General features: G+C 52.6%; 6 protein-coding genes and 1 non-coding gene across 7 annotated transcripts; 3 read left to right on the forward strand and 4 right to left on the reverse strand.

The window, feature by feature from the left end:
* Nucleotides 1-110: 110 nt before the first annotated feature.
* On the forward strand, nucleotides 111-2,120 carry J4E79_001583 (uncharacterized protein; the record flags this gene model as incomplete). The annotated part of the gene is made up of 1 exon (XM_049350492.1): nucleotides 111-2,120. The coding sequence occupies one exon, from the start codon at nucleotides 111-113 to the stop codon at nucleotides 2,118-2,120; it is 2,010 nt and encodes a 669-aa protein (XP_049215651.1).
* Nucleotides 2,121-2,229: 109 nt separating this feature from the next.
* On the reverse strand, nucleotides 2,230-4,570 carry J4E79_001584 (uncharacterized protein; the record flags this gene model as incomplete). Its single annotated transcript, XM_049350493.1, has 2 exons — nucleotides 2,230-3,116; nucleotides 3,166-4,570. The coding sequence occupies 2 exons, from the start codon at nucleotides 4,568-4,570 to the stop codon at nucleotides 2,230-2,232; spliced, it is 2,292 nt and encodes a 763-aa protein (XP_049215652.1).
* A 1,077-nt stretch (nucleotides 4,571-5,647) lies between these two features.
* On the reverse strand, nucleotides 5,648-7,444 carry J4E79_001585 (uncharacterized protein; the record flags this gene model as incomplete). The annotated part of the gene is made up of 3 exons (XM_049350494.1): nucleotides 5,648-6,483; nucleotides 6,543-6,892; nucleotides 6,942-7,444. 3 exons carry the CDS (start codon nucleotides 7,442-7,444, stop codon nucleotides 5,648-5,650), a joined length of 1,689 nt encoding a protein of 562 aa, XP_049215653.1.
* A 2,128-nt stretch (nucleotides 7,445-9,572) lies between these two features.
* Nucleotides 9,573-9,992, reverse strand: J4E79_001586 (uncharacterized protein; the record flags this gene model as incomplete). The annotated part of the gene is made up of 1 exon (XM_049350495.1): nucleotides 9,573-9,992. One exon carries the CDS (start codon nucleotides 9,990-9,992, stop codon nucleotides 9,573-9,575), a length of 420 nt encoding a protein of 139 aa, XP_049215654.1.
* Nucleotides 9,993-12,881: 2,889 nt separating this feature from the next.
* J4E79_001587 lies at nucleotides 12,882-12,971 on the forward strand. Its single transcript has one exon. It is a non-coding gene; the product is annotated as a tRNA-Arg (tRNA).
* Nucleotides 12,972-13,703: 732 nt separating this feature from the next.
* On the reverse strand, nucleotides 13,704-15,748 carry J4E79_001588 (uncharacterized protein; the record flags this gene model as incomplete). Its single annotated transcript, XM_049350496.1, has 4 exons — nucleotides 13,704-14,967; nucleotides 15,014-15,242; nucleotides 15,292-15,613; nucleotides 15,677-15,748. 4 exons carry the CDS (start codon nucleotides 15,746-15,748, stop codon nucleotides 13,704-13,706), a joined length of 1,887 nt encoding a protein of 628 aa, XP_049215655.1.
* An 848-nt stretch (nucleotides 15,749-16,596) lies between these two features.
* Nucleotides 16,597-18,358, forward strand: J4E79_001589 (uncharacterized protein; the record flags this gene model as incomplete). The annotated part of the gene is made up of 4 exons (XM_049350497.1): nucleotides 16,597-16,887; nucleotides 16,940-17,451; nucleotides 17,497-18,040; nucleotides 18,272-18,358. 4 exons carry the CDS (start codon nucleotides 16,597-16,599, stop codon nucleotides 18,356-18,358), a joined length of 1,434 nt encoding a protein of 477 aa, XP_049215656.1.
* Between the last annotated feature and the right edge of the window lie 1,072 nt (nucleotides 18,359-19,430).

A 19,430-nucleotide genomic window follows, 5' to 3' on the forward strand; every position in this document is an offset into this window, starting at 1 on the left:
TCAACATCCCAGTTTCCATCGCCGCCCTACTCTCGATCACTTTCTGTTCGCTTCGACTTTACTTGCCATCCAGTATACGCAGGCCGGACACACAAGCAAGAGCACGAGTCATGGCCGAGATCCAGGTTCCTGCCCAGAAGGACGAGCATCCGCTTCTAGCCTCACGTCCGCCGGTTACCGATCCCATCACCTATCTTACTATTATTGAATACAACTTGTCCGAGGAGAACCTGCCGATCCTACACGAGGTTCTTCAAGATGCAGAGCTTACTGCGACTATCGGCTGGGATTTGATACATCTGCTCCTTCCGCTGCTCCCGCTATCGGAAGATTGTTTGCAAGACATTGCCGCAAAGGGCAACCCTAGAGAATGTGTCTTGAAAGTGACAGAGGCGCTGCGGCTACTGGAATTCGAGGAACCACACGATCACACCGACGACGAAGAAGATGATGCAGACACCAGCGGAAGCAAGAAAGCGGCAGAAGTCGGAATGGGCGAATCGAGCACAAGTCCTGCGTTCCAACCAGCCGTAGTCCCGCCACTTCCGGTACTAAAGTTCGAGGTCCTCTTGACTATACTTGCAACGCTACATCGACGGGTCAAGACGAAATATCCGAGTCGATTCCTCTCTACCAGTCTGCAGGCTGCACTGCTCGCATACAACAGGGCCAACACGCACATTGAAGACCTCACCCTCTCCGCTGTCAAGTTCGTCAAGACACTTTCCGGCACTAAGAGGCCGCATTTGCCTTCAAGACGAAGCAGTGGAAACCTGCTACGTGTAAACACCAATCAGTCGGAGCCAGATCCGGAGGCACAGAGCGACGCGCCGAGCAGTGAGGAGAATGATCTTGTCAATCGCCTACTTCAGTCATTCCTCACGCACATTCTCGAGGATTACGTCTTGTCACTGACATCAGATGATGACGTTCCAGGCCTGGCGTGGGCCAGCAGACTGATGGAGCGATACGAGCCCCAGCGGATACCGAACAAGCCCAACTACAAGAAATATGCGGACAGGTTCGCAGAAGAAGAGGATCTAACCTCTAGGGTTGCGATTCTTGGACAGGTTGTAGCCCTGACTCAGGATCTTGGGTTGAAGTACAAGGAGCTGCTGCGGACTGTGATGGATACGGAGGATGAGAAGCGAGGTATCCCAGGAACAGAAGATGAACCCCCAGCCACGGCTGCGGATATACCGCTCTCACGAACAGGCGCTCTTCTACTTATCGCTGCGCAAAACGTTAAACAGGAACTGTATGCTTCGGCCAAGCAAGATGACTCGTCGTCAATTGCGATCTTCCCAGGACACGCCACGATACTCAGCAACTTCATCGGAACACTCGGGCAACAGACCGTCGGTATGGAGCCCGAAGCTTTGCTCGACACAGTTCTTACATTTGGCCTTATCGCACTCGAAAAGAACAACATCGGAGAGCCCAAAGACGACGAGTCATTCGCCCAATACCTCCAAACAATCTCGCTCATCTCTGCAAACTCGCCATCCCCAAGCCTACGCGGCCATGCGCATTATCTTACTACAACAGTCTTGCGCTCACATCCCCACGATCTCGTCCGCCTAACATTCATCCGCGACACGCTAGAACACTGTCCGTACGAGAATCTCAAAGCAAGCGCAGTATCGTGGCTCAAAGGCGAGACCCTCGAGGCCAACGCCCCGCGTCCCCAATCCACAGATGACGAACACGAAGAAACGAACATCTTCGCCACGCCAGTCGCGCTGTCGACCGTTGCTCCTTTTCTCTGGCCTGATCTCACCAAGCAATATGCCACCGATGCCGTCATAGAAGAGTCATGGATGCAATTCCGCCAAGAACTTGGTTTCTACGTCGCGGCGCTCAACTTCTACTATCTGCTACTCCAGGCGAAACATCTACATGAGACACTTGGTATCAGGGAGCTGAACAGCAATCACAGTATTCAGTCACAGTATCTAGATGTGCTGAAGCAGACTGCTGCGCGGTTCCAAAAGGAGCTGTCGTCGGGCGGTGGCGCACTTGTTGTTGAGGGTGAAGAGGCACTGGAGCAGGCCAAGGCTGACGTCGGGTTATTGGAGAAAGTCATTGAGTGGGTTGAGGGCGGGTTGAAGAAATTGTAGATAGGGTGACTAAATGTGTCATGAGTGACGTGCGTCAGACGGTATTTGCATGGAATACAATCACATTTGCAGTAAGACCCTGAATATATCCACAATGAACTTGAGTTGCTCAGAACATACCCCCATTCATACCCCCAAAGCCCGCTCCACCACCATACGATCCCCCCTGTGGAACCCACCCCCCAAAATTATCGGCTGTCATATCGTTCCACAGATACAAATCTCCGTTTTGGAAGGCTGCTGAGAAGTCACCCATATCCGTGGTAAATGCCGTTTGATCGCTGATCGGCTGCGGGTCAATGGCCATGTCATTCGCGTTCCATGGTGTGGGCGTGGGATACGCGTTACCCAGTGCGAATGACGATGTTGGCAGAGAAGGAGGAGCGGGCTGATGTTGTTGTTGCTGCTGTGCTGCAACCTGACTTGGACCGATAGCAGACGCAGCAGCCGTAACCTGCACATTCTGCTCCGCGAACGCAGGTGTCTGATTCCCACTTTCTGTCTTCGTCTCATCTCCACCCCCCATTTTCTTCCTCCTCTTAAGATGCCTCCCCTCCTTCCTCCAAATCACATATTCATCCCACCAACTCTTCAGCTTTTCATGCAGCAAGAAATTCCAATGGCTCGGCACCCTGACTCTACACTCCTGCGGTCCACCCGCCTCATTCGTCTTATCCAGCACAGTGTCAAGGTAATAACTCACTTTAAGGCTCTGGCTTTCGAGCAGCTCGCCCATCTCCGCGTCGGTACCTACCGCGTACTCAGCTTTCATGAGGGTGACGAGGGAGTAGACGGCGCGGACGTAGAGGGCGTTTGGCGATTTGCGGAGTTTGTCGACGGGAACGGCGATGAAGAAGTCGAGGATTGTGTGGGCGGCCGAGATGCATTTCGTGGTTGCGTTGATTTGGAGGGCGGAGCGCGAGAGGAGGGATTCGGGTTGCACGCAGTCGTCGTCTAGGGCAGGGAGGGTGATGTGGCGGTTGCGGAATTCGATGACTGGGTTGTGTTAGATGGGTTAGGTGTTATATGTATGATTTTGGCTTACCGTCGTAGCGACCTCCGTCCATACCAAACTCCCACATGGATAACATGTCGGAGTAGTACTCTATCTGCAAGTTCAGCGTCATAACGTCGTCTGGAATCGCTTTCCTCCAGTCTTGCATCCGCCGATCGAAGATTCGCAATATGATCTGCATACGGAGTTCCGAGAGACTGAAGCTCGTACTCGCATCGTCGAAGCCAAAGGCCGTATTTGCCTCATCGGCTATCCTCTGGAGCTTCAACCACGCCACTATCCTCTTGTCGTCCAACAGTTTCGACTTTTCCAGTATGTTGAAGCACTCTTCCATCCAACTGTTGAACAGCAGTATGTTGGGTCGTTTCAGTCTCATTGAGAAGCCTGCGCTGATGATATAGAGTAAGAGGATAGTGCGGCAGTGCTCGAGCAACTCCTCAGGCGAAGAGATCTTCTGGAGCGACCGAATCGCACGTTTGGGGAGTTGCTCGTGCGTTCTGGGTTTGGATGTCAAGCCCAACTCGAGAGCCATCGACGCGGCCATGTTGACCCACTGATAGATTTGCAGCTGACCTGGCGTTTTCGATGGTGAGTAGTATGTGACTGTGACGATGAGCGCCTGAATAGCTTGGACCGACTTCTCGCCTTTGATGAAGGCGGAACGTGCGTAGAGAAGGACGGTTTCTTCATGCAGTCTGTCAGACAGGGCAGAACCTTTCGAGTGCGCAGCCGCGGCCATAATTGCGTGGAAGAGCGCAGGCTTATTTGCTCGGAGATCGAACACGTCCCATTGTTTGGGAATCGTGATGCCTGGACATGCGGCGACGAGCTCGGTGCGCCATATGCTCAGGAGCTCGACAGCTAGATCTTCCGAGATGACACCACGATCTATAATGTCGTTATCAGAAGACCCCAGGAAGTCTGTCGGCGCGCCAGTAGACGTAGAGTCGACAGTAGGGGCTTTTATGATTGGTGCTGTGACCATTGACGCTGATGTTGTGACACTCGGGCGACTTGAGACGCTAGGAGGCGTCTCCTTCTTTCTCACATGGCCTTGATCGTCCGAGTCCTCATCGCCTGATTCCTGTTCGCTAACATCGTCCGATGATCTGGCGTTGGTCTTCAGAAGACTTCGCATCTGCTGTATTTCTTTCTCCAACTCCGTGACCCGCACGTCTGTTCGCTTTCTCTGTCTTCTCTTGGCCGGCGGCGCGAAAACACATGTTCGGTTCGCCTTGGCGCATCGCTGGCATTGCGTTGAGTTTGTGTCCGGGTTCATAAGACATCGGACTTTGGAAATGCGGCATGCTTCACAAGCGCGGTTCAATGGCTGGTCTTGAGACTTCCGGGGCTGTTCCGCGTCTGGGCTATTGACGAGTTGGTTGTTCATGGTCCACAGCGTCTGTGACTTGGTGTCATCTCCAAGGCCCGACATTCTGGTTGACGTCGGCAAACTTGCCGCTTGTAGTAGGATGATATATTCGAATGACTGTCGTCTTGAGATGCGCACGCATAACGTCTTTGATCCAGATTCGACGTTGCTAACTGCGCAATTCCATGTTTGTAATCAATGGAAGATCGACTAGCGCATGCAATGGCCGGTAGATCTTGTGAGGGTCTGTCGGAGACACGCGCTGGAGCGGAGAATGACGGTCGCTGATTATGTGCGACACCTTTGAATACTGGATGTGCCGGAGTTAGTAAGGTGTTTGATGTATGACGAACGTGGATGCCTGGGAAGCCGTTGATCGAAGGTCGCGCGACAGGGTCTGACACGCGAAGCACCAATTAGGCAAACCTGTGGGTCTAGTGGATGACTTGTGGCTAAATATTGAGCCCGCAATGCGCGACACACGATCTCCGCTTTAGCGTCTCGGAGCAATCCCTAGGAAACTTGCTGTCCGTACCTTTGGACTGTTGTATCAAAACCTTGGAAGACTACACTCCATGTACGACTGTCGCACAAGAGTCTGCAAGTACCCAAGGCATCTACGACACTGCGACATGAGCTGGAAGTACCTATGAATACACTGCATACGCGTTCAGGCACCCCAATACTTGTCGCATGGATCGGAATATTGGTCAATTAAACGGTGCCTCGTGACGACATCGCATGCGATTGGCAGCAAAGCAACACGACGGAGATATGCCGGGCGACCATCAAATCCGTCAACACAGCACCAGAGTATTATCTCGAAGAAGCAGTTCATAGCAGCCGGGGTTGAGAGTCCTGAGCTGTGGAGAGAATCGCGCCCCGCGTATTTGGCTAAGGCGCCCCATGCCTTCCAAGGTTACCCGACGGCAAACCTTCGTCAGCGTAGGGCGCGACTAGCGCCTTAGGTGTATAGTAATTCAGATCACAAAAACTACTGTTGAGCTCTCCTCACTTCTCAAAACGATATAGTTGTTCATACGATTCATTCAACATAATAGTCGCTACAAACATGCCCTTTCTATACACCGACTTCGACAAGGCAAAGACACCACCCAAGCGAATACCACCGCCACCCATCTAGCAAAGCCAGAACCAGAACTTCTCAAGCGCATTGCGCGGGATCTGCTCAGGCCAAACCTCCGCATCAAGCGCCGCCTTGCCGCTCCAGATATCTGCCTCGGCCGGGTTGACCATCTTGGTCCGCTTGAAGATCTTCCAGAAAGCATAGAGGAGACCGAAGATGGCAACGCCGATGTAGGCAGTGAAGAAGCTGGTCAGCTCATCGGGTCCCCAAGGAGTGGTTGTGAAGACCTTGAAGCCATTGAAGAGGATAATGAGAGCGAAGTAAGCGAAGGCAGTCCAGGCAACGTATGGCTGCCACTTGCTAGCGAAGACCATAGTGCTGCGGTCGACGTTCTGGGCAATGCATGCCTTACGGAACCGGGTGTATGTGTAGGTGATGGTGCACCAAGTAAAGAGCGAGGCGATGGTGGTCAAGTTCTGGAACCATCCGAATACCTTGTTGGCACCAGCGCTGACACTCATGTATGTGAGTAGCGAGATTGAGGCCGTGACTGCAACGGCGTAGACTGGGACACCCTTCTTGTTGCACCTGAGGAGGAACTGTGGGGCTTGGCCGTTCTGTGCGATACTGAAGAGATAGCGCGATCCGGTGTACAGGAAAGCGTTGCCAGATGAGGTTGCGGATGTCAAGATGACAGCGTTGACGATGTGGGGGAGGACGGGAATGCCTGCGTTCTTCATGGCGATGACCCAGGGGGATGACTGAGCACCCTTGGCGTTCTCGTCGGTGAGCTGAGGGTCGTTTGAGCTGATGCAGGTACCGATGATGAACGATCCCAGGACGTAGAAGAACAGGATACGCCAGAAGACACGGCGAACGGCTTTGGGAACTAGAGAGGTACAAGGTCAGTGATCGTTATATGAAGAGTCGAGACAAGACGTTGCTTACTGTTCCTGCGGGGGTCGGCGGCTTCACCGGCAGCGACTGCAACCATCTCAACACCACCGTACGAGAACGCTGCGTTGACAAGTGTAGACCAGAGACCCGTGAAGCGACCCGTATTCCCGGTGCCCACGTACTCCTTCATCGCACCTTCCTTCCAATAGCGGAATCCTCGCCTGTCATGGTCAGGACCTCCACCGAGCATAATGACTAGACCGGCAAGAAGCAGTCCAATGATTGTTATGATCTTGATGGATGCGAAGATGAACTCGGCTTCTCCGTAAATCGAGACGGCGAAGATGTTCAGAAAAACGATGATGACGATGATGATGGAGATCCATATCGCAGGATTGTACCTAGCTGGAGTCAGAAAGTGTTGGAACTCGATTGAACCGTTATACTTACTTCTCTTCCTGGTCCCAGAAGTTGATCAAGAGAGCGGCAGCAGAGATCTCGGCGCAGAGTGTAATAGAGCTGTTGTACCAGTTGTTCCAACCGACGGCAAAACCAAGAGCGGGGTCCGCATAGCGAGCAGCGTACTGCGGGATAGCACCGGGAAGCGGGAGCCATGTGGCCATCTCTCCAAGACACTGCATCATGCCGAAGACGGCGACACCCGTGATGGTATAACCAAGGAGGACAGAGACGGGACCGGCATTGGCGAAAGCACTGGCAATACCGAGGAACAGACCAGTACCGATGGTACCTCCAAGCGCGATAAACTGAATGTGGCGCGACTTGAGACCTCTCTGGACGTAGCCGTAGTCCTCGGCTTTCTGAGCGGAACCGTAGACACCAGCAGCCTCATTAAGGGCGTGGTCCTTGATGTCGTGGACATCGCCCACAGCATGGTCAGAGGGACTCTCGCCAGCGACATACTGCTGCTTTTCGTAGTCGTTGACCGACATGTCGGGCGACGGGGAGATAAGAACACCAAGAGGTATACTCAGCGAAGTGGAAGACTGAGCCTGAGTCTACCAGGGATAAAGAACCCAGGAGAGCACAAGAAGGGTAGAGGCGCGAGAGAAGATAGCCTTGCAAACCGGGTGAATGGGGGTACGAAACGGCCTTTATACCCACGCGCCTACGAGGGTTCCCTTCTCAACTTCGCAGCACCCTCGTCCCAGCACCCGGGAACCGCTCGCAAAAGCAGAGCATGGGCTGGACCCCAGCGGCGACTGACATTCTGCAGACTAGTCGCGGCGCAGCTCCGGTGTGGTCTGGAAAGCCTACTGGTCAATGGTGTGATTGGGAGCGAATGATACGATTAAGATGCAGACGGTGTCGCCGTTCGGTATGGGCTATGCCGCCTTGAATTGCCTTAACCTCGCCCGGGGCTGATAAGGATGGGATCGCTGGACTGGGGTAGACGTTGGAGTGACAAGCTTCGATACAAGCCTTGTCTACTCAAAGAGGGGTACAGCTTATGCACGGCATGCATGCCTGCTTGCTTGCGAATTATCGTACAACAACCAGCCTTCCAAGGTTTTCTCGTTGCTGTTCACACGTCGCAGAGACTCTTCGTACAGAGTACTGTTAACCAAACCTCTCGAGTCACCGAGGCGCCTTCGACCAGCACGCGACCGCAGGATGGGGCGCCGGGCGTTCCAACTCGCTTAAGGTGCGATTTGGCATTGAGACAAGCCTCAATGGCGCTGAAGCAAGCAGCTATCGGGCGCCCTAGCCCGCGCTAAGCATTCTCGGCAGGTGGATCCAAGCTACAACCCATCAGAACAGTTTCCACTATCGTGGGCTTACTAGGGGTGCTGCATCGAGAGTCGTGCGAATTGTACGCCTTTCTAGAACACATTCTAGCGCGCGGACCTATTGCGGTGGTATCGCTGTCACTACGCGTTCGCGCAGTCCGTCTCGTCTTCGGTGGGATGAAAAGTGCGAGATGGCTCTGGACCACGACTTTCGCGATGGGCTTCCGCGAATGGCGGGAACAAGACGTGCGTTCTGTGCGAGAACGCCCCCGCCCCTCCCGCACTGATGCAGTCACTGCACAGACAATTTGCGCAATCTACTCGGCCAGATGCGTCGCCAGACTGCGTGCAAGGGTTTGATTGGAGTCGTCAGCCTGCAGATAACCGTGGCGATTCGTATACTGGTTCCGACTGATGGCACAAGACTCTCGTTCCTCCAATGACATGCACCGATTTGGAAGCACGAATACCGGAGTGCTCTGAGCTGACTCGAGCGTCATCCCATGCGGTCTTTTGGGTGTCTTTTGGGCAGGTGGGTGTACTCGAGGCGTGATACTTGCACATGTGACCATCTCGAGAGCCTAAGAGTTGTGTCCTCACAAGGCTTTGTGCACCGATCAGGCTGACAGCAGATCACAACATCCAATGGAGATGTTTTCTGGAATGTTTCAGGCGCGTAGACGCGGTCAGCATGCGCCCAGTTAAAGCCACCGGTACCTAGCTTATGCTTGCAGACTTGACTAGTTAAATTGAGGAGCCGCTGCCACCTCACACAAAGAAAAGCCGAACAGGTCTGCAGCTTACATCAGCCTGGAAGCATGGAAAGTAGTGAGCCCAACTTCAACGTAGGCCCCGGGATTCCAGCTTCTCTCCTTGAATGAGGTATTACATTCATTGCACTAGCGCAAGAGAGAAGAATTCGAGCTTATCAAAGCTTACCAAAGCTTAGAGAAACTTCTTTTGTGATTGGCACCGTGGATCAAAAGTACAAGTCTGAAATTCGTTGCCCGTTTGGAATGTTCGAATGACTGTTACAAGTATCAGATCGTGAGAGTACAATTTCATAATATTTATACACACAGTATCAAAACCCGTCGACAGGATATCCATCCATCCATCCTCCTGACTATATCCATGTACCGGATACACAGTCGTAGAAATCCCCGTGGCCTGTCTATACGCGTAGCAGATGAAGGTATGTCGTTCTCGGAGTACTTTGTTGTTTTCGATCTGTCGAATATTCGTCGCGTCGTCGTGGGTAGTCTTCGAGATGCCTCCGTGTGTAGCAGATATCCGCCGTAGTGTCGCAGCCAGCCACCACCCAGGCGCGTTAGCCAGGTCCGATCTTGGGCATGTCGTGGTGCTCGCTCAGTCCGCTCAGGTACTTGTTGAGTTCCTCCACCTTCTCCTTGTGTGTCTTGACTCCCTCCTTCTTCAGTCTCTCCTCCATTCTCTTCCGTCGCATCTCGTCGTGCCGTCTTTCCGCTTCTGTCTTCTGTCTGCCGCCGCCCTCTCGTATCGATCGCTCTGCAGTTTCGGGTGACATAGAACGGCCAGGTGTGCCCGAAGGTGATTTGCGCGCGTCATCGTCGGTCGGCGACCGTTTTGCGACGCTGGCGGACGTGTCTTCGCCGGGTTTTGTGGATTCGGTAGTCTTTGGCTTCTTCTTTTTCTTCTTTTTGTCGACGCCGCCGCGACCTTTGAGTTTCAGCGCGCCGCCTGTGGCCGCTGTGTAGTCCGAGGACGGCATGGTGGGTGTTGCGCCGGTGTATGGAGAGCGGGCAGCTTTGGATGGCTGGGCGCGAGATCGAATAACGGGTCCGCACGTGATACCGTTAAAGTGGGGCGGATGCCTCGTCAACATCGACAAACTTCCTTCCACGTCAACCAAGGAAAGACCTGAACACCCTAGAGGCTACATCGACGTCAGGTCGCCAACTCTGCATGTTCTCATCTCGATGTAGTCTCTAGATCTGCTTCCTGCATTGAAACATTCCCACGCGCCATGGAAGATAGCGTGGTCCAGCACAGCCCTCTGTTGAGGCTCCCTTGCGAATTGCGTTTGCGTATCTACGACGAACTTGTCCCTATTATCCCTTTAAAATCCGATCGTCCACCAACCCAGTTTACCGGTCTTCTCTACAGCTGCAAGACCATACAACATGAGCTCGAACCAGAGATTTGCAAACGCATGGTCACTGCCATCTCCGAAGTAGCCGATGTTGTACGCCTAAGCACTGGAGGAGAGATGGTGTACACTCCACCTGACTCTTTCTGCGGTTGGCGCAACCTAACTATCTGTTATCGTACGCATACGTATTTGTTCGGTTTCAACGACCCATTCCTCGTATTCAGGGAATTTTGGTTCGATACTCTCACTATCCACTTACATGACAAACCCGATACGTACCAATTCTTTCAGACACATCCATATATTCACGCGACAAGGCAATTAGCCAAAAAGATGGCAAGCTATGCCCAGACGACTGGCTCAATACCGAGACCCAAAAGATGGGTTCTCCTCTTCGGTGAACGAACCGAACAATTTCGGTTGCACGGCATGGACAATAACAAGATTTGTTGCGACGAAAAGTTCCGCTGGGTATGGAGACATATATCGAGTGTACGCGGGTGGGGCGTAGTCTTCTGTAAGATCCCGCAATCAACCCGACCAAGTATCAGGGATCCCACAGAAAAGGACAAGAGAGAGATGTTCAGGGATGTTCAAGGAAGATGGGTATCTGAAATGGCATGCGAGATAGAGGAAGAGAATCACAGACGTTATATGGCCAATATGCAAAGAGAAATTGCTAGTACGGCACGCGGCCGTCGGATATTGAAGGACGTTGATTCAATCATGGCTGGAAAAAAGGAACCTTCTGTGTAGAGAGGAAGCGAGTATGGTTTGTCGACACAGCACTGACATATGACAAGAATCTGATGAAGAAGTGAGGACTTTATAGATGGCAAATATGCACAGCGTCCTGGTCTTTCACCATGGTTCATTGAGCGTATCTTTAGAACTCGCCTCCACACCCATGTTCCACCAAGGCGCGTCCTTGAACCCATTGTATTTGCTTCAACGCGTTTAGTGTAATTACAGTTCCGATATGCAGTATTGCACGTTTCTGCTAATCCCTCTACCCTGTCCATTTTATCTCTTTCTACCTTATCTTGACAATTCCCCTATCATACCCATGTCCTTAATTCAAAAATCGCAAGACTGTGCTAACAACTCCGCCAACTCCTCCAAAGCCGCCTGGTCCTCCGCATTAAATCCACCCAGTTCCGCACAATCTATATCAATAATGGCCACAACCTAAACGCACGTCAACGTTTCCGCCTTGTCATGCAAAGAAAGCTGAAAACATACCTTTCCATCCTTAACAACCGGAACAACAATCTCACTCCTACTCCTCCCATCACACGCAATGTGCCCCGGAAACGTCTCCACATCTGCCACCAACTGCGTCTTTGCTTCTTTCGCCGCAGTTCCGCATACACCGCGTCCGAAGTTGATGGTTTGACATGCTACCTGGCCTTGGAAGGGGCCGAGCAGGAGTTGCGACGCATTTGTCGGGGAAGTGAAGTAGAAACCTGCCCAGTTGACGGATGAGGAGGGAGAGGGCAGCGAGTGGTACGCGTGCCAGAGGAGGGATGCTGTGTTAGAGAAATTGCTGTTTGTTGAAAGTCTTGGTTAGGAACGGACATTTGTCGCAAGTTTGGAAAGGGTAGGAGCTCACCAGACCTATACAATATTAGCAATCCTTTTCATCCTCCTCATCCTTCAGACTTTGAGAATACTCACCCAATTTCTTTGCCCATCAAAAAGCGACCTCGCCTGCTCAAGCACCTGCTCATAAACCTCCTTCTTACTCATTCCATCGGCAAAATCGGACGCGTCGGCGTGCACCTACACCAGCAGCCAGCCCTGTCAGCCACGTATTCGAGACACATCTTAGTCCAGACTAAACGAAAACTCTTGGCCGCATACCATGATCGTTGATATCCAGTCACTTCTTGGGGTCGCGATTCTTTCCAGGCTGCTATTTCCAAAGTTCTTGTGTGCACAGAACGGAAGTCGCCGAAGCTTGCCGGGCAGCAGCAATAATTATCCACAACAGATTACTCTAAAAACTCAACTGCACGGCGGTAACTATTTGTACTTGTTATATGGGTAGGTTGTGTGGGTAAGGGAATTGGTATTACATGATTGTTTACTGTCCTGGCTGCAAGGGGTTTAGGTTGACCAAAAATTGTCGATCGCGTCATCGCTGTCTAATCTTATCTAGGCGTGCGTGCAAGTCAACGACAACCTCCTCATTCAATCTGAGTTCTGTCGCATATACGCCCATTTGTGACAATTGGAATCAGATAGATCACATTCAGGGGCTCAATTGGGATATACCTGTATGCATCTCGGCTCTGTTCTACAAAGCTCGGCCAAACCATCCCCACACCTACATACCTCCCTCCACATCGTCCAGCAAAAACTTCACCGCTATAGCACAATAGACATCCAACCAGCCCAGGCTGCTACAATCCAGAAACAGATCATGAGGTCAGGGACAGGTGGACTCGTATCGTTGCTCAACAGCTACATAGACATCTCTCACCACAAGAACTCTTCATGGCAACCGGTCGGTTGGCGCAATGGTAGCGCGTGGCCCTCCTATCTACTACAGATATCCCAAGGCCAAGGTTGCGGGTTCGAGTCCCGTGCTGATCGTATGTCGCTCACGATTAGTGTTGTACACTGACTTGAACGAAATATTTTGCTGGTTTGATGGCGAGATGCAACTTTTTTTTGTCGGTTGGAGACCTATCACCTATCAGCCACCACCAACCATATAGGGGCTCAGTAGAAATAGCAAAGCTAACGTCTACGGCTCTTGGATGTATTACTTCAATTTGACCTGTAATGAGACATCCTTAGAGTTGGATAGATATTGATGTGCAGCACGATCTTTTGTCAGCCAAATTTGAGACTAGATATCTATTCAGTAGTGCAAAGCAAGAGTCACAGTCACAATTCATCAGACAGATCAAATTTGATTGAGAGGAACATGCCATTGTTTTTGGACAATTAGAAGTAGTCATCAACTCATACACGTCATGAACATATCCGCAGCCAGATTACCGCGAAAAGGGACAAGACTAAAGTAAAGATGCAGCAACAAGTGACTGGGTAATGAGACAGTAGAAAGAGACATTAGCACACCATGCGCCCCCAGTAAACTCCCAGAATGATGACCCAACTCCGTTATGCACTCTTTGTAGTGATCCAAAAACGCCCGCCCGCAGACGACATGTGTAGCGTCAAGCCCGATGGCATGCTGTTCGACGAAGAATTGACTGAGACGAGAAACGAAGTGACGATGAAGGTCGTGTCCCAAGACGCCGTGCTAGAACTCCCGGAATGAAGATGCGGGATCAGAAACGCAAAATCCAGTGACGATGCTCATGACTTTGGGCGGGAGATGGCGTTGCCCATGCTTCCGACACGACCGCTGGTTTTTCGTACAGCAGACTTGCCGTCGGTGCTTCGGCGCGAGGGACTCGATCGGATCTTGCCCATGTTGATGCTGCCACTGCCGCTCTTCTCTTTTGGTGTCTTTGGCCGTATGCCAGCCGGCGCAGTGTTCTCGAGATCGCTCTCCTCACCGAAGCCGAAAGAGGTGTGGGTGACTGACGTTTGGACGACGGACGTGGTGCTGAATGCGCGACGCTGCTTGTCCTTCAGGGTAGGCGAGCGCTGAGGAGAGCGCGATGATGTGCGTCGCGCAATCTGGCGCAGGTGGAACTCCTCGTCCGACTCACCATCGAAGCGTGTGATGTCTGCCCTGACCTCTGTGTGTGACCTGGTGAAGGGCTCGTTTTCGTCAATGCGCTGTGGTGACCGCGAGCCGTTGCCGTAAAGCTTGCTAGTCTTTCGTGGTTGTCCAGGTGTCGGCGCAGGCAGATTGTCCTCCAACACGCCAATGTGGCCCGAGTTGCTTCGCTCGTTCGACTCGATCTCGCCGAGCGCGGCGCGCTTGGACGATCCGTTGGGCGGTGTGAAGGTTTGCCCGTTGCTAGCGAGGCGCTGCTTGTGCGGTGACTTGGTAGGCGTCGATGGCACGGTCTGCGCGTACTTTGCCTTGAACTGGTCCTCGTACCACCACTCTCGGAAAGTACCCTGGTTCAGGTGCAGCCAGTGCTGTTGGGGGCCAACGACCATGCCCGGGCGCATGAAGCGCATGTATGCGATAATCTCGTTGGCGGTGAAGCCGTGCTTGTAGATCAGGTACGCGCCGATCAAGCAGCCAGTTCGTCCCAGTCCAGCCTTGCAGTGGACTGCGATGCCGCGCTTCTGCACTGTGATCATCTCGTGGGCGAGGTTGACGAACTTGCGTACGAGGGACAGCGGTGGGCATGTACCGTCGTCGAAGATCATGTTCAAGTGCTGGATGCCGAGCTTGGTGAAGTATGAAGAGGAGTACAATTCCGAGTTGAGGCGTACGACGAGTCCAACGTTGCGCGCGCAAAAGTGCGAGAGCACGTTCTTGAAGGGACCAGGAAGTCCAGATCGCTGGATCTCGGCGATGTTTGAGGGGAGCGTCGCGTACATCGGTGATGAGGTCGGGATCTCGTGTGTGGGTTGTTGCTGGGGAGAGGCAAAGGCGAGGAAGTTGGGAGTCACCCAGTTGAAGTCGCCCATGTCTACGCGTTCAAACTTCTCGTACCTAAGGCTGTCAGTATTCATTGGTAGGCGTGATTCGGTAGACATACTCTTCGAGGCTGAAGTCCTTGAGACCGCAGAGGCCCTCCTCCTTGGCCTTCCATACACCGTAGATGACGTCCTGGATGTTCAGAACATAGTCGGCCTGGCTGTAGCCGGCGTCGCGGAAGGGCATGCACGGCGGGTCCATCTGGGCAATCGGCGCCAGAGCAAGGTGAGGTGGCCATGACTGGATGAGCACCATGTAGCATGCGAGAATGCAGGCAGCGTTTGCGCGACCTAGGCATGTTAACGGGTGCTATTGAGCGAGGAATGTGGAGTAGCTCACTCCTCGAGTCGGCGCTGCTCCAGAAGACGACGGCGCGGTCCTCGTTGAGAGGATCGCCCAGAACCTCGTGCAGCTGTACCGCGAATCGGTAGAGGTGGCCGATGTGCAGTGGGCCAAAGTCGCCGTGGAAGGCGTTGTACAGGAGCGTCTTGTCGATACTAAAGTAGACGGGAGGGTGCGCCTTGGGGCCGGCGGCAGTAGGACCTACTTGCGCGCGCGACGACCGTTTGGACGGCGATTGGCTCTGCTTGGGGTACGGGAACGGAGTGTTCGCATCGGGCGGGCTTGTGTAGGATGCCAGGTAGAGTCTGTCTTGGATGTACTAGGAAATCGATCAGAACGGGTCCCGCAGTCGCTTTGTTTTGGTGTGTGTTGTGGTGCTCACCTCGATCACCTGACCATAGCTGGTGGTGGATGCGCGCGACATCTTGGCCACTCGATCGCGTGGTGAAGCCATTGCGAAGAAGAAGGTGCGACCCGCAGGTGTTGACTACAGCTGGGGAAGGACGGTGACGAGATGCCGACTTGGGACGAGAGCAGCGATGTCGGCAGCGCAGCGCAAGGGAAGATGCGTCGTCGGTATGGCTGGTGGCGGAAGTGCCGTCTGCGTCTGCGTGTCCTGCTGCGGTCGGAGTAAGGAATAACTGTAAAGATGTGTGACGGCGGATGGTTGGAGGTTTAAGCACATCCTCCATGTTGTTGTTGTTTACAGACGCACGGACGCGCCCGCTAGCTCCACTCCATGGTTTCGGGATGCCCGCAACGCCATCATAACAACTCTAGACGTCTTGGCCCAAGCACCATAACAACACAACAACTGGTGAGGCCCTCCCTGCTGTTTGCATGACGCACTGCCTACAGGTGTCCTGAGACATATCTCTTCGTTTGCCAGCATCTCTTGTCCCGCCGGCTACGACTCTGTTTGTATCCGTCTCTTAGGGAACCAGCAGCTCGAGGCTTTGGACCTGCAGCTGTCGTCGTGTCTGCATGACCTCACAGGGTCCAGTGTACGGACTCCTAAAGGCAGCCTGCATCTCGATTGCTGCAGTAATCGCGGACAATTTGCGCGACCCGCACTAGAGCCCGTCGGCATCGCGATCGTCCTCACCGCATGCAGCCATCGAGCCGTTGTTGTTTCTTCTGTGCTACTCCAACTGTCAACAGTCAGCTGTCATCGTACAGACTCCACAGAGTTGTCGCTGTTTGAGGCGGGATCCTTGGCGACCCACAAAACCTGTGTGTCGCAGAGTAGCAGTGGGCCGCGCCCGTGCGCTGTAAAGCCTCATCTACCATATCAAGATTACGATGATCCGAAGAGGCAGGACCCAGGGGTGGCTCAAAGAGTCCATTGATGTTTTACCTACCTGGGCAACGTTCAATGGCGTCAAGTTCAACGGCGTCAAAGTAGGCCCGCTGCCAGGCTATGAGGACAGAGGGTCTACAGTCATTGCTGACGAGAAGCTTCAAGGGGGCGAAGCTGAGCCTTTACTTGTCGTGCCCAAGGAGTTGATCATTTCTCGTCAGAATATTGAACTTATCGCAAAGTCCGATCATCATCTGCGCGAACTTCTCGAAGCCCTTGGAGATTTTGGAAGGGTGTGGCAATTCCAGAAGAAATGCAATTGTGCCCGGCACTAACATGAAACAGACAACAAGAGGTGCCGTTCTTACTTTTCTACTCCTCCAAGCAACCATCTGCTGCCCCGATACAAAGGATGTTGGCGTGCTCAATCCTCTTACGGAATACGTCAAGTTCCTTCCAGATGAGCTGCTACCCACTTTCTGGAGCGAGGAAGAACAGGAGCTTCTCGTTGGAACCACGCTCAAACCTGCAGTCAGCGCAAAGCTCAACAGCTTATTGCGCGAGTTCGAAAATTTGCGGACTGCGACAGAATCCATCAGCTGGTGTAAAAAATACTGGTGGGATGAAGATAATGGTATGCTGACTTTCGACGACTGGATGTGCGTCGATGCCATGTACAGATCTAGAGCTTTGGAATTCCCCGGTACTGGTGACTGCATGGTCCCCTGCGTCGACATGGCAAACCATGCATCAGGTGATGCGACGGCCGCATTGTACGAGACTGATGGTAACGGGAATGGTCTATTGCTACTTCGAGAGGGCAAACAAGTTAAAGCTGGTGATGAGATAACGATCACGTAGGTCATCATGACGAATCGGAGGATACTCGCTCACAAACATAGATATGGCGACGACAAAGGCGCATGCGAAAACATCTTTTCGTACGGATTCCTCGAGGATGCCATGACGTCTGCAAAGGTCGTCTTTCTAGACCTCGATATCCCAGACGACGACCCCCTCAGACCTGCGAAGATCTACGTGTCCAAGGTCGCACCGGGCTTCCGCATCTTTGAGAAAGACGGTACCATAGATTGGGAAAGTGACTTCATATGGCTCGTCGTAGTCAACGAAGAAGATGGTCTAGACTTCAAGGTCAGACAAACCACCGATGGCAAGAGAGAAGTCCAATCTTTCTGGAAAGAGCACGAACTCGATACCGTGAAGCTCCGAGAAAATCTTGAACAAGACCCATTATGGGATGTCTTCCAGCTACGTGCCACGGTTCTCCTACAAAATCGCGTTGATGCGCAGATTGAGCTGCTCACGGAAGCAGAGGGTGCCAAACGAACGGGTACAATGCGGGATATGCCGTGGCGACTTGCGGAGCGACTCCGAAGTTTGGAGCTAGACTTGCTCAAGCGTGCAGCTGCTACTCTTGACAGCCAGGTAAGACCAATTTCTCTCTATACCCCGCAGTGCGAGCTCCATCATAGTATGTTTCGGACTTTACACCGCCAGAGGGCATGTGTCGCATCATGTCCTTCGGCGACAGTTTATCTGGTGTGGCGTCGCACCAAATTTGGCTGCATGCGCTTAAAAGCCCAGACTGTCAGACTGCTAAACTACCAAATTATCATTCCTGCATCTTCTCGCCGGAACCGCACTGACGACAAACAGAAAGCCAAACTCCTAGACTCAGAGACTGTCGTTCGTTATCTGGGCATGGATGAAGGAGGAGACGACGACGAAGAAGACTTCTCATGAGCGCCCAAAAGCCCCCACCGGCTAGACGAGCTCATCTATCGTGGTGGAGCTTGTCTAATCTATAGAGCCCCACGTGCCCTGCGTCTACTGTAACATGGGTAATAGCATGTCTAAGCTAGAACATCAATAGAAGCATCGGCTCTCCACCACACATCTCACACCTCTTAATCTCCCATCATACCTTAAAGCAGCCAACAGAAATATTCGCGTATTTTCGCAAACGACATTTACGCCATTGCATCATTGCAGAGGACAATGGGGTCTCACTGTATACCAGCAACAAGGTAATCAAGTCTCTGATACAACATTGCACCGCCACTTGCCATCAAACGGTGGCTGAAAACCAGACGCTGAATGCTCACATGCACTTTGGAAGGATACAAGAATCCGTCCGGATCTGCTCGCGTATGTGGATCGAGAACTCTGGAGGGTGTTGAGGATGACGGTAAAGGATCTCTATTGTAGTCGTCATTGATGGCCTGATCTGACTTGCTACCGGAAACGGCATTGGGTTACGGCTGTCCACACTATGTTGTAAGGACTGTATCCATATGACGCTGAGGTATACGAAGATCAGAAGGCGTAGAATATGACTAGGCGTGAACTCTGAGTAGGACGGCACCAGTCCAGCTTCTGCGTAGTGAGATCTTATAGTCAAGCAAATGCTGTCGTGTAGTAACAGTCTGCCGATGTTTGGTATATGTAGCTCTGGCAACAGTCTTACTGCCAGAGCACATGTCGCTTTCAATAGGAGTCATTGCTATAGTTGGTCATGCCAGCTTAGATACTTATATCCCTTCACCAACAACAACACTCTTCCATGCTCTACACGAGCAATGTGGCACGGACGGCTCATATGGCCGCCCTGCCGCCCCGCCGAACAGCCACTGTCTAATGATTGAGACATCCAACAGTTGCTTTTTTCAGCCTTACACGCAGGGTCCGGCTAAATAGCCATCATAGACACGCGGGGATGCCATTGATCCCGTCTAGGAGAATTGATTTGCAGGTCGCAATGTGGCTTAGTCGAGATAAGCGGCGTGCCGCGCCGCCCACTCAGTGCACTCTCATC

The sequence above is a fragment of the Alternaria viburni genome, assembly GCF_023758015.1.
Source record: "Alternaria viburni strain BMP 2772 chromosome Unknown scaffold_2, whole genome shotgun sequence".
NCBI classification, from domain to species: domain Eukaryota; kingdom Fungi; phylum Ascomycota; class Dothideomycetes; order Pleosporales; family Pleosporaceae; genus Alternaria; species Alternaria viburni.